General features: G+C 38.4%; 2 protein-coding genes and 1 long non-coding RNA gene across 5 annotated transcripts; 2 read left to right on the forward strand and 1 right to left on the reverse strand.

Moving 5' to 3' along the window:
* Positions 1–804: 804 nt before the first annotated feature.
* LOC121944747 (fatty acid-binding protein, liver-type) lies at positions 805–1,716 on the forward strand. Its single transcript, XM_042488635.2, has 4 exons — positions 805–962; positions 1,152–1,324; positions 1,458–1,550; positions 1,633–1,716. The coding sequence occupies exons 1-4, from the start codon at positions 896–898 to the stop codon at positions 1,681–1,683; spliced, it is 384 nt and encodes a 127-aa protein (XP_042344569.1). The 5' UTR covers positions 805–895; the 3' UTR covers positions 1,684–1,716.
* Positions 1,717–3,641: 1,925 nt separating this feature from the next.
* Positions 3,642–13,229, reverse strand: smyd1b (SET and MYND domain containing 1b). 2 transcript variants are annotated; one of them, XM_042487454.2, is made up of 10 exons: positions 12,959–13,229; positions 11,347–11,523; positions 9,617–9,830; positions 8,546–8,676; positions 8,329–8,367; positions 6,659–6,854; positions 5,520–5,612; positions 4,670–4,833; positions 4,053–4,221; positions 3,642–3,958 (listed from the first exon to the last, which is right to left on the reverse strand). In XM_042487454.2, exons 1-10 carry the CDS (start codon positions 13,078–13,080, stop codon positions 3,794–3,796), a joined length of 1,470 nt encoding a protein of 489 aa, XP_042343388.2. In that variant the 5' UTR covers positions 13,081–13,229; the 3' UTR covers positions 3,642–3,793. The 2 variants fall into 2 exon arrangements, with proteins under 2 accessions (XP_042343388.2, XP_042343389.2); XM_042487455.2 differs by lacking the exon at positions 8,329–8,367.
* LOC148189739 (uncharacterized) lies at positions 7,471–12,965 on the forward strand. 2 transcript variants are annotated; one of them, XR_015776425.1, is made up of 4 exons: positions 7,471–7,535; positions 10,467–10,573; positions 11,165–11,235; positions 12,160–12,965. It is a non-coding gene; the product is annotated as an uncharacterized LOC148189739 (long non-coding RNA). The 2 variants fall into 2 exon arrangements; XR_015776424.1 differs by lacking the exon at positions 12,160–12,965 and having other exon boundaries at positions 11,165–11,340.
* Positions 13,230–13,492: the final 263 nt, after the last annotated feature.

Below are 13,492 nucleotides of genomic sequence, written 5' to 3' on the forward strand. Positions count from 1 at the left end.
TGCTGAGCCTGAAAAGAAAATATTTTATATATTATACAATAATATTTATGAATTGGGGTAGGAGTACTGTGAATATAACACAAACATGGTGGTGGAAAACTTTTTTCTCGTAGAAATGTTATTTGTGTTTTCTCCTTTTCAGACAAAATAAGGAGAAATAACGATGTTAAAACTTGAATAATATCAGCATATCCCACATATCTTACTTGGAAAATGCTTTTATTTGTTAAAAAAGAAGTCTAATTTGGAAAAATCCACAAGGAATATGTTGTTTACATGACCTGCATCAAATTTGGAATATTGTCACATTCAGAGTAATTAGAGGTAAAAGTGTAAAAGAGTGCATTTAAATGTAGAAAAAAAAACATCTACACATTTTCAAGTGAAAACATACAAAACACAGTAAAAAGTAATGAGGAACAAAAGACAGAAGGGAAGATATGAAATAATTAGCCAAAGGAAAGACAAAAAAGAGAGAAAAATGATGAAAAGAAGGAACAGAAAGTGGAGGAAGGAAGAAGGATGAAGAAAGAGAGAAAGAAAACCCGACAGCAACTGTGTGTCCAGTCAGCAGCTTTTGGAAGTACAATTCATGCAATGTCATCAGATGTTAGAGTGACTCTGAATGAGATCATTAGATGCATATTCCCATGCATGAACCACAATTCTCCACAAGACTCCAAAATACTGCATAAACACTTACACTACTCTGTGTGTTAATGGTTGTCTAACTTTGGTCTAGTCACCCTGCACCACTTCTATCTCTCTCTTATCTGTTAGTGGATCTTGAAGTGGGCCGGAGTTGCCTTAATTTGCGACACCTGGAGTTAATGATTGCAGGGCTGTGAGACTGAGAGTATAAAAGAGGCAGCAAACCACCTCCCTGTCTGCCACCATGTCTTTCTCTGGAAAATACCAGCTGGAGTCTCAGGAGAACTTTGAGCCTTTCATGAAGGCCATCGGTAAGATTAAACTTTCTCACTTTAACTTCTTCAAATCAGTAGCTTTAATTGTGTTTACACAGTGTTTTTCTTTTTTTCGTGTGTTTGTAGCTGAGCCTTTCCTTGACAAAATGTTTCTGCAATTAAACATGGACACATGAAGACTTGCAAAACTACTTTTTGTTTTAACACATTTCTTTTCTGTCTCAGGTCTCCCTGATGAACTCATCCAGAAAGGCAAAGACATTAAGAGCATCTCTGAGATTGAGGAGAACGGTGACAACTTCAAAGTGACGGTCACCACCGGCTCAAAGGTCCTCGTCAACACCTTCACTGTCGGAAAGGAGGCAGAGCTGGAGACCCTCACCGGGGAGAAGGCCAAGGTAGGATGGCACACTAAACTTAATAAATTTTATAATAAATGGTGCACTAAAGTCATTAAATCTTCTGGTATCTTGGTCAAGAATTTCCTAACTGTCCCAAATTAAAACTCATCTCATATCCTACTACTTTAAGGCGGTGGTTCATCGTGATGGCAACAAACTGAGGGTCTCCCTGAAGGGAATTGAGTCTGTCACAGAACTGGTGGATGGGAACACAATTGTCAATGTGAGTAGACAAACCTGATTTCTGCACTTATTGCATAACTTAACAAGTTTCTAAAGCGGCTTTTTTTCTTTTTCCTCCACAGACTATGACTCTTGGCAGCATTGTATACAAGAGGACGAGCAAACGCATGTAAATGTGCACTTGGGATAATAAAATGTGAAAGGCACCGGTGTCTTGGCTTTTATGTACTGAAATTGCACAGAATGTTAAACTAGATGCTGACTAGTATAAACAAGCCAAAATGTCAAGAACACGATCTACTAGAACATAGGAAAGTCCATTAAATCAATGTAATGAGTCGCTTTTTTTGTGGGTTAAAGCATGTGTGGGTGTGGCAGTGAACTGGTGAAAGGTCACTTTTGTGAGAGCAGGGACTGAACTAATTACATAATGGGGAAACATATAGTTAAAGGGGCTACTTCAATTGCATTGCAAATATGTAAACTTAGAAATTGCTCACCTGGCTTGTGGCAGTGTGGTTATGGTGCCATAAATGTCAGTTTTGGAAGTGGAAAGCTCAGCAAGATGAACTAAACTAACACTGCGTCAGCTCAAGCTGTGCTGGAGTATTGATCTGAATGGTATCAGGGTGCAGAAACAGACTGCAGGGAGTCTGACTTGCAAAGAGTGTTGTGGTGAATCGTGGACAAACAAGTGTTTAGTTTGAGTCCATAGGCTGAATTATGTTACCATTGTATTCATTTAATAGACCCCCCCATATTTTTAATTTTCTCCAACTTTTTCATTTACAAAAAAATTTTAAATGAACTTTCTTACCAAGCTGCTCATTACCTTTTTTCTTACATCTTTTGAAGGATATCACAGCAGCTTGAGGTCCACAGGTCTGAATACTTAAAGGCATCCAAAAGCAGGTACAAAAGTGTCACTCCAGTTTAAAGAGGGTTAATGTAGAATTTGCTTAGTCTTTCTGCTTAGAAATTGTCCTCATTACACTGCCCACTGTGTGGACATCTTATAAATGGGCAGGATAACAGGGAAATCTAAACCATATTTTTCATGGTCAAAGTGTAATCACCCCAGAGTAAGTAGTACAGTGGGGTTTACACTGCTCTTGGCCCCAAGCTAAGGGTGCTCATCAGGGTGCCTGATGCAAGATAATTTACACTTATACAATAACAATACATCACAAGTGGGTTACCCCAGCATAGCATGTACTGGCCCTGCTCAGGAGCAATATTAGCTAAATTTTGCAGGATAATCCCTCTTAAAATGGACTTAACCAGGGGCTAAAAGTTGCTGCTGTCAAACGAGGTAAAATAAAGTTTTGTAATGTAAACTTAGATACATGTTCCAACTAAAATTTAACCTACATGGCCAGAGAAGTGAGTTTAGATTAACGCTGAGTCAACCATCAGTTCACTTACATGTTCAAAATAGTTTGTTTTTTTAAAAGATTATTTTTTGGCATTTTAGCCTTTTATTGGATAGAACAGATCAATAGCGTGAAAGGGGGGAAAGAGAGAGGGGAAAACATGCAGCAAAGAGCCTCAAACGGGAATCCAACCCGAGGCTGTAGCAAGGACACTGCCTTCATTAACGGAGCGCCTGCTTTAACCACCGACACCCCTAAAAATATTTCTAGTTTTTGACCTTATTCTCAAAAACAAGTGTTTCAGTGTTTCAAACTGCTGTAAAAACCTGAATGAGAAACACATTCTGAATGGATACAATATGTAAAAAGGGAGTGCAAAAAATTAAATTTATCCTTAAAACAAATGACTGAAAAAACCATTATTTCAATAAAATGTCACTATTTCATTACATGTGTACAGGCAATTGTTTTAAATGCTGGAGGCATTTTTCTTGGGGTAGTGGGATTCAGAACTCTTATTCAGGGTTAAAATTTTACAAACTGGTAATGTATTATATGCTCTGATACATAATGGGAACCAACCATTAACCAATCACAAACGATTTGGTTTCATTGACGGCCTAACTGTGCCTGCTAATGAGGTGCACAAGTACACTTACTGCATATTTAAAAAATGCAACTACCTCTGTTTATTTCTACACTATAACAGTTTTCTGTGATTTCACCAGGGTATGAGTATTGACAATAAAATGCACAAGTTTGACGTGACATATTTTTAATGAAAAGCGGTACTACAAAAGTGAATGAAACAGAAAATGATCATGTGACTAAATGTGTATCGACTCACACACCAACACTCAGAAACCTAACAGTAAACAATTGGAGTTTTTTCGTCTCTTTGATCTGATAATTACTTCCTCCGGTGGAAGAGATTCTTGAATCCCTCCTCCACAGATGTGGGTTCATGCATCATGGTCATTGGTTTGTTCTTCAGAGCCGCCTCTCTCATATGGTGGTAAACGTACTCGTTCTGCTTGAACATCCTCAGTTCCATCTCTGTCTGCATTCGCATCGCCTGTGGAAGTATCACAAGGGACACTTAAAATTTTGCCTAAAAAGTGAAACCACATCCAGACTTATATGCAGATTTGGGGATTAAAAGGTGTTACCTCCAGGTCCTTGGTGATGGGATGTGTTGGGCCGTGAGTGATCATGAGGATGGCGTAGGCCTTGCAGATCATCCCATGGGCGATCTCTATCTCCCCAGCTTGCCAGTGAGTGACTCCTGCTCGCATTGCCGCCATACCGAGACCAGCGTGGTTGGGATGGTACAGTTTCCTATCAGGGGAAGAGATTTGATTTATTTAAGTCTTTTCTTTTGTTATCAACTTTCTTTTTTTTTTTAACATGGAGAATAAACAACAAACGCATTAATACACAACACTACCCCTGACCCCTGGCAGCACCCCCAATCACATTATAATAGAGAATCTACTGACAAATAAAATAAAGAAATTAATAGGCAAAAAAGAGAAATAAGAAAAAAAAAGAAAAATGTCAACATTAATGAAAAGTAAAAATAATTATGATAGTAAATAAAGTTACATTAGACATACAGGCTCTATGACCCCATGGTTGTGCACACAAGATCTTTCACTTTGTAGATTTATTAAAGTATTAATTTGCTGTTTTTTTTGTTGTTGGTTATTTGTTCTACACTGTTGACTCAGTGTGTTTTCACTGTTGACGTGGATGCGTCTCACAACAGACAGCTCTCTGCACTCACATGTATCCTTCCACCATTTTGCGGGCGTAGTCTGCAGCATCGTTAAAGAACTGCAGGTAAGCTTGCACCTCGCTCAGAGTGCTCCACATCCTCAGCTGGTAAATGTGAGTGTCAGCCAAAACCGGCTCTGTTTTCGCTATGCACTCCTTGCAGATTTTTACCACCTGAAGAGAAAAAAAGAAAATCTGGTAAGAACTAGAATTACTGCCACATGGTTGTTTGCCTCAGTGAATCAGTCAAGTTGCAATTATAGTTTATATCTGTAATGTCTGTTTAGGCTCATATGTTGCTATATCAGTGGATAATGCTTCAAAGATGGATGTTGCCTCAAAGAAGCTACAAACTCTGAAACACAGATCCAGCACACATCTTTCTCCAGGCAGCAGAGAGGATCCATACAAACATCAGAGTTTCAAGTCGGGCACCCGAGATTAGTGTCGCCAATTCAGTCTGACATAGTGTTTCTCCTTCTGTTCATGAGTTATGGCATTTAATAAAAGCCATGAAACTGTTTTTGCAGAACATCATGTTTTCACAGTGAGGATGACTTTTGACCTTTTGGAGATAAAATGACATAACTTCATCATTTTATTTTGTTAGAGATTTGTGTGAAATTTTGTCACAATCAAGATTATAGTGACCTTAACCAGACGGATAAACCGAAAACATAGTGCCTCTGGTCATAGATATTGCTGGCATGGAGGCATAAATATCTTTTTAAAAAACATGGAAATATTGGACAGAGCGCCTTTCAGGTGAAAAAGCAGGCTTAAATTATGTTGTGTGGTAAAAAAAACAAACAAACAAAAAAAAAAAAACAGCTGGTTCTGTTGGTGAGTTGATAAAATACCTCATGGTAGTCGCCATTAAGTCGAGCCTTGTCCATCTTCTCCAGCATTTGATAGCAATAATCTGTTGCCTCTTTCACCTGCTCCTCTGTGGGCTGTGGGAAACATTGATCACAGTTAAATGAGGAAATCAAACACAGTCCTTAAGTATTAACAGACTGAGTGACCATTACATACACCATGAAAGCGGACACCCTATTTATTTTTAAAGACAGGACTTGTTCGCCTTGTCTAGGTCCATGAAAGGGAAGGCCTGATGATTTTTTTATCTTAAGACCTTTGACCTGCTGAATGGGCCCTGTCAAAGATTTTAATGTGTATTTGCTAATAACAAACCAGATTTCCTGTTCCTAGTTATTATAGTCATTATCAAGCAGCCAGATCTGGCTTAGCATAACAGTTGTGGTCAATGTGGTTTAAAATTAAGTAATAAACTCCTTGAAGTTTTTATCTGCTGATAGTTTCTGACACATGCTATTAATAACTTCTGACCCACATATACAATTTACAGTTCACTACACTGGTGTGTGTGTGTGTGTCTTGTGTTTCACAGATTGGGATAATGTCAAGTCTTATCACCCAAGGCCATGGAGTTGCTACACCTTTTATGGCATGTCATGCACTGATTTACACATCTGAGAATATTAAATAGTACTGATCGTCTGTAATTTGAAGTTGAACCACAAATTATACAATACTGTTTAAAATAGATAAGATAACTCCTGGTACATGTTAAAACACTGAATTACATTTTCTGCTTTGAAGTATCCATGACACAGAGGGTTTGGGGGTCCTCTGCTGAAACACTTTATTTCCTGCATTCTGTGGTTTTTTATGCACAAATTTGTGCAGGGGAACATGTTCCCCTCCTCCGAAATCCACTCCTATGACCTCACATGTGTGAATGCCCACCCTTACACACACAGTTTGGAAGCCGAATCCTTTGGGGGTTATCTTTGCTTAAAATAGTCACAGCGGCTCTGCTTCTCATGTTTCCCGTCTGTCCTTATCACCTGTGCCACAGTGCTTGTAAATGTAGTGAGAGGTTTTGTTCTTTTCTGCCTTGTGCAATATGAAATCCTTCTCATGGTTTATGAAAAGCAACATTAAACTCAACACAAAGACAAACAAAGACACAAACCTTGACTCCGTCCACTTCACGTCCTGCCAGCTTCAGGTCATCTTTGGTGCGGTTCTTGCAGTGCTCACACATGCAGTCAAAGAAGTATTGTGCTTTCAGCATCCTTTGTCTCTCCTCTGACAAATTCAAGAAGTCCACGTATGAGACTGTCAGCTCCTGTCCCTCTTCGATCTTACCTAGAGAGCGCAGCTCGATCCTGAAGAAGAGAAACAAAAATTAAATGCGAGCAGAAAGATTTTATTCTTTTAGTCTTCCATTTATAGTTTGTGTTTAATGGTGAAACCCTGTTCCATCCTGTTGCTTTCAGTTCACTCAATCCAGTTAAAGGATTGAAGTAATGGATGTTAATGATTGTGATAATGAAGATTATTTCACACTTAAGCCAAAATTCAGTTTATTAACTCTGTGAATGTACTACTTTTGTAAATCTAAATGTATTATCTATAAAGCAGCTGAATATTTTATACAAGTCTTGACCATTTTTAGTAGATATTTTCTTTCATTTATTGTTCACCTTAGTTAAGTTTTCCCTGTTTGATTCCTAAAGAAATGTGGGATTTATTTCCACATTTAACAAATGTTTGACATACCTATCATATGGTGGCTGATAAGGGCAACAGTGGTTCAACGACTGAAAACATATCCATTGAGGTAGCATGCTGCAGCTTCAGAGACCAAATCAAAAACACACAGGGCCTCGAAAACATATGAAACAGCAAAATGCTGCATATTCAGCCAACACAGTGGAAGTTCTCCAGGCCTCTAGGGGGAGTGCTCAGTGGAAAGCCTTGATTTTTGTCCCAAGAGATAAAGAACAGACAGGAAAGTGTGTTTGTTTTTTAAGCATGAAGAAAAGTGGAGTAAGGCAACAAGAAAGGTAGGTTTCCTTTTTTCTGCATCTGACCTTTGTCTTTTATACTATTAGTGTTTGCTGTTGAAGTGTTTGTTTTGGCTTTTTGCAGCACATTTTTGTCTTTTCATTTGCAGCAAGTTTCTGTTGTGTTTGTTACTGTTTTTGAATTGTTAGGTTGTTTGGTGTCTAAAGCTGCAGCACATTTCTCCTGAAGGAAATATTCTTGGCTGCTGAAGTGCATTTGCTCTTGGCCACTGCATTATTCATATTTACAGGAGTGGATGAGGGCAAACACGCTAGTGAACATTAAAAAAGATATAAAAGGCTTAAATGTGAAATAATTAGGGATATTTAGCTTGAACAATACATGGAAATATTGTTTCAGGCTAGTGTAACATGGTGTTAGAGGTGAGCTAATAGATGTTATAAATGAAAAAAAGCTTCTAATAGACACCAATCAGTGATATGATGAATGGACATTGCAGTCACACATGGACTAGCACACAAAGTGACAATCCAGCAGCACACGATGACAAAAACTTAGATGACAAACAGATTAATATCTGCCGGTGAAAAATGAGCTTTCAGCGAGTGAAGAAATGTGAACTCATAACAGCCTTTAAATGAAGGTTAGAGCATTCAAGTAGCATGTCGACATATAAAGCCTACAGTGCGCACTACAGAGCACTACTGTGAAAATACTTTTATTTTCCACAAAGGATGGAGTGGGAGAGAGGATGGCGGGAATTTAATATCATAGTCTCAATGGTGCTTTAATAGATAACACTCTAAAAAGGCTCAAATTGAGGTAACGCACCTCTGTTGAGAATGAAACATAGTATTCACAGCCGATTGACTGAAAGACAAACAGGAAGCAGTTTTACACCAAATGCAACCTGGCAAACACACATCTGCACACAATAGCACATAAACACACACACACAAAACTCTCAGAAAATTTATATTTTAAATAATCTCAATACAAACTACATTTTTTTAAAAGTGCTTTTTTTTCTTTCTTTCTTTTTACTTACTTGCCGTGGTTGAGTATCACAGTGCAGTTTGGCCAGCAATCATGATTCACTAAACACAAATTTGGGAAAAGACCAACTCCCACTGCCTGAAGGCCCCTCTGGTCGCTCACAGTGAAACCGTTACAGTTAATCTGAAAGGAAAAGAGGGGAACTATTATGTGAACATGCAGAGCTGCAGCTTAGGAGAGAAATAATGGAGAGGTTTGTGCAACGTGTGCATGTTAAGAATTAAAAATAAAAAACAAAAATAAAGAAAGTATGCATTTTTTACTGTTGGCTGCAGCATTTCCTCTCATATTCATATTCATATACAGTCATTATGTAGTTCCCACTGTTGTACACAGAGTCACAAGATGACAATCAGGGTATCAAATAAGAACAAATGTTTCTGAAACACAAATTAATCTTTAATTTTTGCCTTTTTCACTTGTGAAATACTTGAAGCCTCTTAAACAAGTTCAAATTAAACTATATTCAAAGGGAATATAGCTCTTCGATTGAACTGATACTGTACATGATACTTATATTTTGCTTCACTTTGTCACAATAATAATCAATGGTTGGGAAGCACGGATTGTTTCATTGTACCCCAGAATTTGAGGTCAGTGTCAAAGGTTAATTTGGTCAGTATTTATAATCTCAAGAAATCTATTTAATATCATTTCAGATATCAGACAGCTACTTAATATTCACCAGGCCAGTAGCAGAGCAGGTTGTGCTTGTTATTGTAAAATCCAGGACATATTTCCCATCCAGATTTCAGCTATAACTTTTGTGAATATTTAACATTTAATGATAGCCAGGTGCATTGTGTCCCAGCTGTCCCTCCAGTATTTAAGTCAAAAGTCACAACTTGTGCTAGAATCACAGGTACTGAGGAACTTGCCTGAGTCATCGTGAAAATATTTGATTTGTTGAGTTGACGAGGATGAGTGAACACAGTAGTTTTGGTGTCTGGGAGGCCTGACTGTCTAATTTTGAGCTCACTGTCTTTCTGTCCTCGGAAGAAAAAAAAAGTCCCTGATTTGGGACAAACTGTGGAAACATGAGGGATAATACATATAAACTCACCACTCCAAATACATGTGAGACTCTGTCAATCGTGTGCTGCTTGCTAGTGCGCGGCCAGTAGTCCAGGAAGTTGTGGATGTCCACTTTGAAGTCCTTTAACTCGTCCTCTGGCATGTCAGCAATGTGGTCCTCCAGCTCCTCCACTGTGATCAGCTGCATGTCTGACATCATGCTCCCCTCTTTGTCAATACGCCACAAAATGCGGGCCACCAAACTGACCACAAAAAAAAAAAAATACAAGAAGACAGGTGACATAGAGGATCACCATATAATCAGACACACATAACCAAGACTAATTATTTATTGACACTGACCTTTTTTTCTAATACATAACTGGGCAAAAACAAAAACTCACTCATTCTTTACTTGCCCAGTTCGAACATTATATCTCTGCTAAACCTTTGAAACCTGAGCAAATTGATTTCTTAAAATGAAAAACATGGAAAGAAAGCAAAGAAGAAATGACCCAAAAAATGGCAAGAAATTGGTAAAAAAAAATTGATTTAAAAAAGAGAAAAAGAAAGTTTAAGAACAAGAAAGTGTATAATAATTCTGTAACATGATTTTTTCCCTAGCTTTTTTAAAATCATTTTCCAAATCTCTAATTTCTTGAACATTGTGAAACATTTCACACCAAGTTGCTCATTGCCTTTTCCAACATGTTTTTGGACACCTATTTGCTCAAGTTTCAAAGGTTTAAATAAATGAAAGTGATATCGCTGCAGGTTAAATAGGTGTAAGTGGCAGTTATCAGTGTTGTAGTTACAGAATAGAAGGCTCTTGGTGCACCGACTGGCATGTTCAAAATGCCGTTATCAGCTTTTAAACGTCATTGTTTCTTGTTATGCAGCGACACGTGTATGACGTTGTCATCACGAGGTGGAGGGGAAGGTATGGTGTGACGTCCAGGCTGCCAACAAGCTGCAGACCACAACTGAGACCAACAAACAATGCCAGGTATTCATCCGTGAGACATTTAGGCGTTGCCAGTGGATTCTGTGCCACCAAGTGTGGGAGTTTTAGGTCAAAATATGATCTTTTCTCAAACATAAGCAAGTCATTTATGTGCCTAAATACTCATTAATGGCAGCGCTGTTGAAATGTAAAGAACATAAAGTTTTGTCAATGGCTGTGATCAACTCCATTCTGAACATACTAGTCAGTGTCTAACTTTTGAGCTGCTCAAGAGCAACAAAGGTGTGGATGGATGGATCAAACACACACAGGACTTTGACTCAGTAGACCAAGATCATGTCATCACATCACGCCTATCATGCTTTTCGCTAAAACTAACTAATAGAGGCACTAATTTGTCATGTCATACACACAGCACTAAACAAGGACATGTTGCTTGATTAACTCCTTGAAACTTTGACTGACATCACTTTTCTAGCTTTCTAGCTGTTGCTCATTACCTTCTTTCCATGTTTTTGAAAGAAATCAAGCCAATTTTTCAGGTTTCAGAGGGTGAAATTTGGCATTATGCATTTATATTTTCTTGATCAAAATCCACCTTGCACCAAACCAGCCTTGTCTTTTCTAATTCAGTCAGATGGGTGGTGGGAAACAATTTAAGAAACCGCCTCGCAGGACAATAATAGAAGTCTTTCCTTACATGGGTGAGTTCATTTGGTTTTTTTTGTTGTTGTTTTGTCAACAGAAAAACATCTAAAATCAAGCATATTGTAACACCTTTCTATCACTCCCTAACTCTTCTTCCTTCCACTCACCGGATGTTCTCGTTGGGTGCTTTGCCATAAGCTTTGATGGCGCTACATTCTTGCTTGTGTTCGGCCCAGCCGGCGCGCTGGCAAGTTCGGTCACAGTAATGAGCAAATTTGCACTGGCCGCACCTCTGTAGCTTTTCTTGTCTGCGGAAACAGCTGTGGCAAATACGTTCAGCTAGACTGCAGAAAAAGAGAGGAAACAGAAAAAAGAAAGATGTTATGGTCCATATATTACAGCCCATGTTTAATACAAAAACCTAAGAAATAGTTTGGAAGACTTTACTTCTGGTGGCCAAATGCTCCGTTATTTTTCTCCTTTTTATATTAATTTCTACCATTTCAGGCTGTTCTCCTGGACTGCTCATACCTATGAAAAATAGTGCAAACTTTTGGATATAACCAACTCAAAAATCACATGACTAATGCTCATGGGGTGTTAATTCGTTAGATATCATAGGATCTGTTGTATCAAGCTCCGTTGACGAGTTTGAAGACAATCTTTCAGATGAGCATTAAAGTTAATTCTGTCATCGCAAAGTATTCTCAACTTGAGGTTCCCACTGTTTCTCAGAAAAATTAAAACTAGGATTAGGTGTACTTCTGACAGTAATGTCTGGCCTGTCATTTTATATAAACACACATTTTAAAACATTAAGTTTTCCTCCTTAATTTTCAGCCAAATTCACACTCTGTTCTCTCACAGAACAGCGTCTTTACGAAGATATTTTCAAGCGATCCCATAAAAAATAATACAATTAAGCATTAAAGTATGTGCGATACAGTTTTCTAATGTCATAATTTTGTCTTTTTGATTAGAAGACAACAGGCCCCTGGGCACAGATATGCAAAAGGCCCCACCTCCTCATATACCGGAGCAAGACGCACTCTTTCGTTATTGTATCTTTTACCTCTGTTGCCATTGTGCATTTGTGGTTCTGTGTCCTTTGGGATCGTTTTGTGTCTCTTTGAAGTCATTTTGAGTCTTTTTTAGATGGTTTTGTGACCCTTTGGGTTTGTTTTTTTGCATGTTTTTTGTAGTTTTAGTCTCTTTACGGTTCCTTTGCAATCATTTTAAATCTCTTCATGGTCAGTGTGTGTTAATTTTGAAGGACATATTGCAGGTGAAGGGGCCCCTGATGCTTTGGGTTCCTGGGCCTGTGCCATTCAGTAACCCATCTAAGCACAGTCTGTGTTTGGTTTGTCCATTTCACAATCCATCACAACACATGTATGATGACAATATGTGACAAGGTGATGCATCCCATCTTTGTGTTGAAATGATCCCACAATTTCAAAGCCTAAACATGATGATTTTCTCTTGTTGTTCCAGAGAGGGTTGTAGTCATTTAGTGTTTGCTTGTTTTTTATGTGATCAGTAGTTATTTCACACTTTACAGTTACATTAAAATCTCTTAGGATCAGATACATCTAAGTAACATAATTTATACACCAATACTAGAGTAAAATCAGACTCTATTGCTGTCCAAGGCAGGAAATTGCAAGATATTGTGGATAAATTGTAAATCTAGACAAAAAATAAAGAAAATATATTGTTTTACTGCCCACATTCCCCTCCACTGAGCTTTCACATCCATTTTTTCCATCATCGCCTTACCTGTCAAACACCACAGCTGCAATACTGGGTTCAGCAAAAATGACGTCTCCACCCCAAAACTCCTTGGTCGCCTTCAGCCCCCTCCCCTTTCCAGGTGAGTCAAATATTGCCACGTTCTCCATGATATCTTCACTGGTTCCTGAGATGCTGGTGAGCGGTGAGTGAACGGTGAGAGGAGTGTTTCAGTGAGAGAGACGCTAAATGCAGCGATTGGGTATTTGAGGAACTCGTAGACCAATCTGTGTACTCTGTGTCCGTCAGTGACAACTGCACATTCCACACCCGAGGTACTAAAATAGCAGTCCACCTCTTGAACTGTACCAACACACACAGAGAAGGGGTTGCTGCTGATTTGTCTCATTAGTCCACTGAGGAATAAAATGTCTTGTCCTTTCAATAAAACCAACCAACCTCATTTAAAAGTACCACCTTTGAAATTGGCTGTTGTTCTCTCATATTAATATTTTAATTTGTTGTTACTTTTTTTTTTTTTTTGCTGTCAGTCTTTTTAACAGCCCCCTCCCCTGACCATGT

The sequence above is a fragment of the Plectropomus leopardus genome, chromosome 4 (assembly GCF_026936395.1).
Source record: "Plectropomus leopardus strain MGB_pleo_1.0 chromosome 4, ASM2693639v1, whole genome shotgun sequence".
In the NCBI taxonomy this organism is placed as follows: Eukaryota; Metazoa; Chordata; class Actinopteri; order Perciformes; family Serranidae; genus Plectropomus; species Plectropomus leopardus.

Bases quoted from the DNA above. Each gene is read 5' to 3' on its own strand.
- LOC121944747 (XM_042488635.2), top strand. From the start codon at position 896: ATGTCTTTCTCTGGAAAATACCAGCTGGAGTCTCAGGAGAACTTTGAG. The intron at 963-1,151 runs GTAAGATTAAAC...TTTCTGTCTCAG, and splicing joins GCCTTTCATGAAGGCCATCG to GTCTCCCTGATGAACTCATC. The intron at 1,551-1,632 runs GTGAGTAGACAA...TTTCCTCCACAG, and splicing joins ATGGGAACACAATTGTCAAT to ACTATGACTCTTGGCAGCAT.
- smyd1b (XM_042487454.2), bottom strand. From the start codon at position 13,080: ATGGAGAACGTGGCAATATTTGACTCACCTGGAAAGGGGAGGGGGCTG. The intron at 8,677-9,616 runs GTGAGTTTATAT...TTTTCCTTTCAG, and splicing joins TCTCACATGTATTTGGAGTG to ATTAACTGTAACGGTTTCAC. The intron at 5,613-6,658 runs GTTTGTGTCTTT...TGTTTCCCACAG, and splicing joins GTGAAGTGGACGGAGTCAAG to CCCACAGAGGAGCAGGTGAA.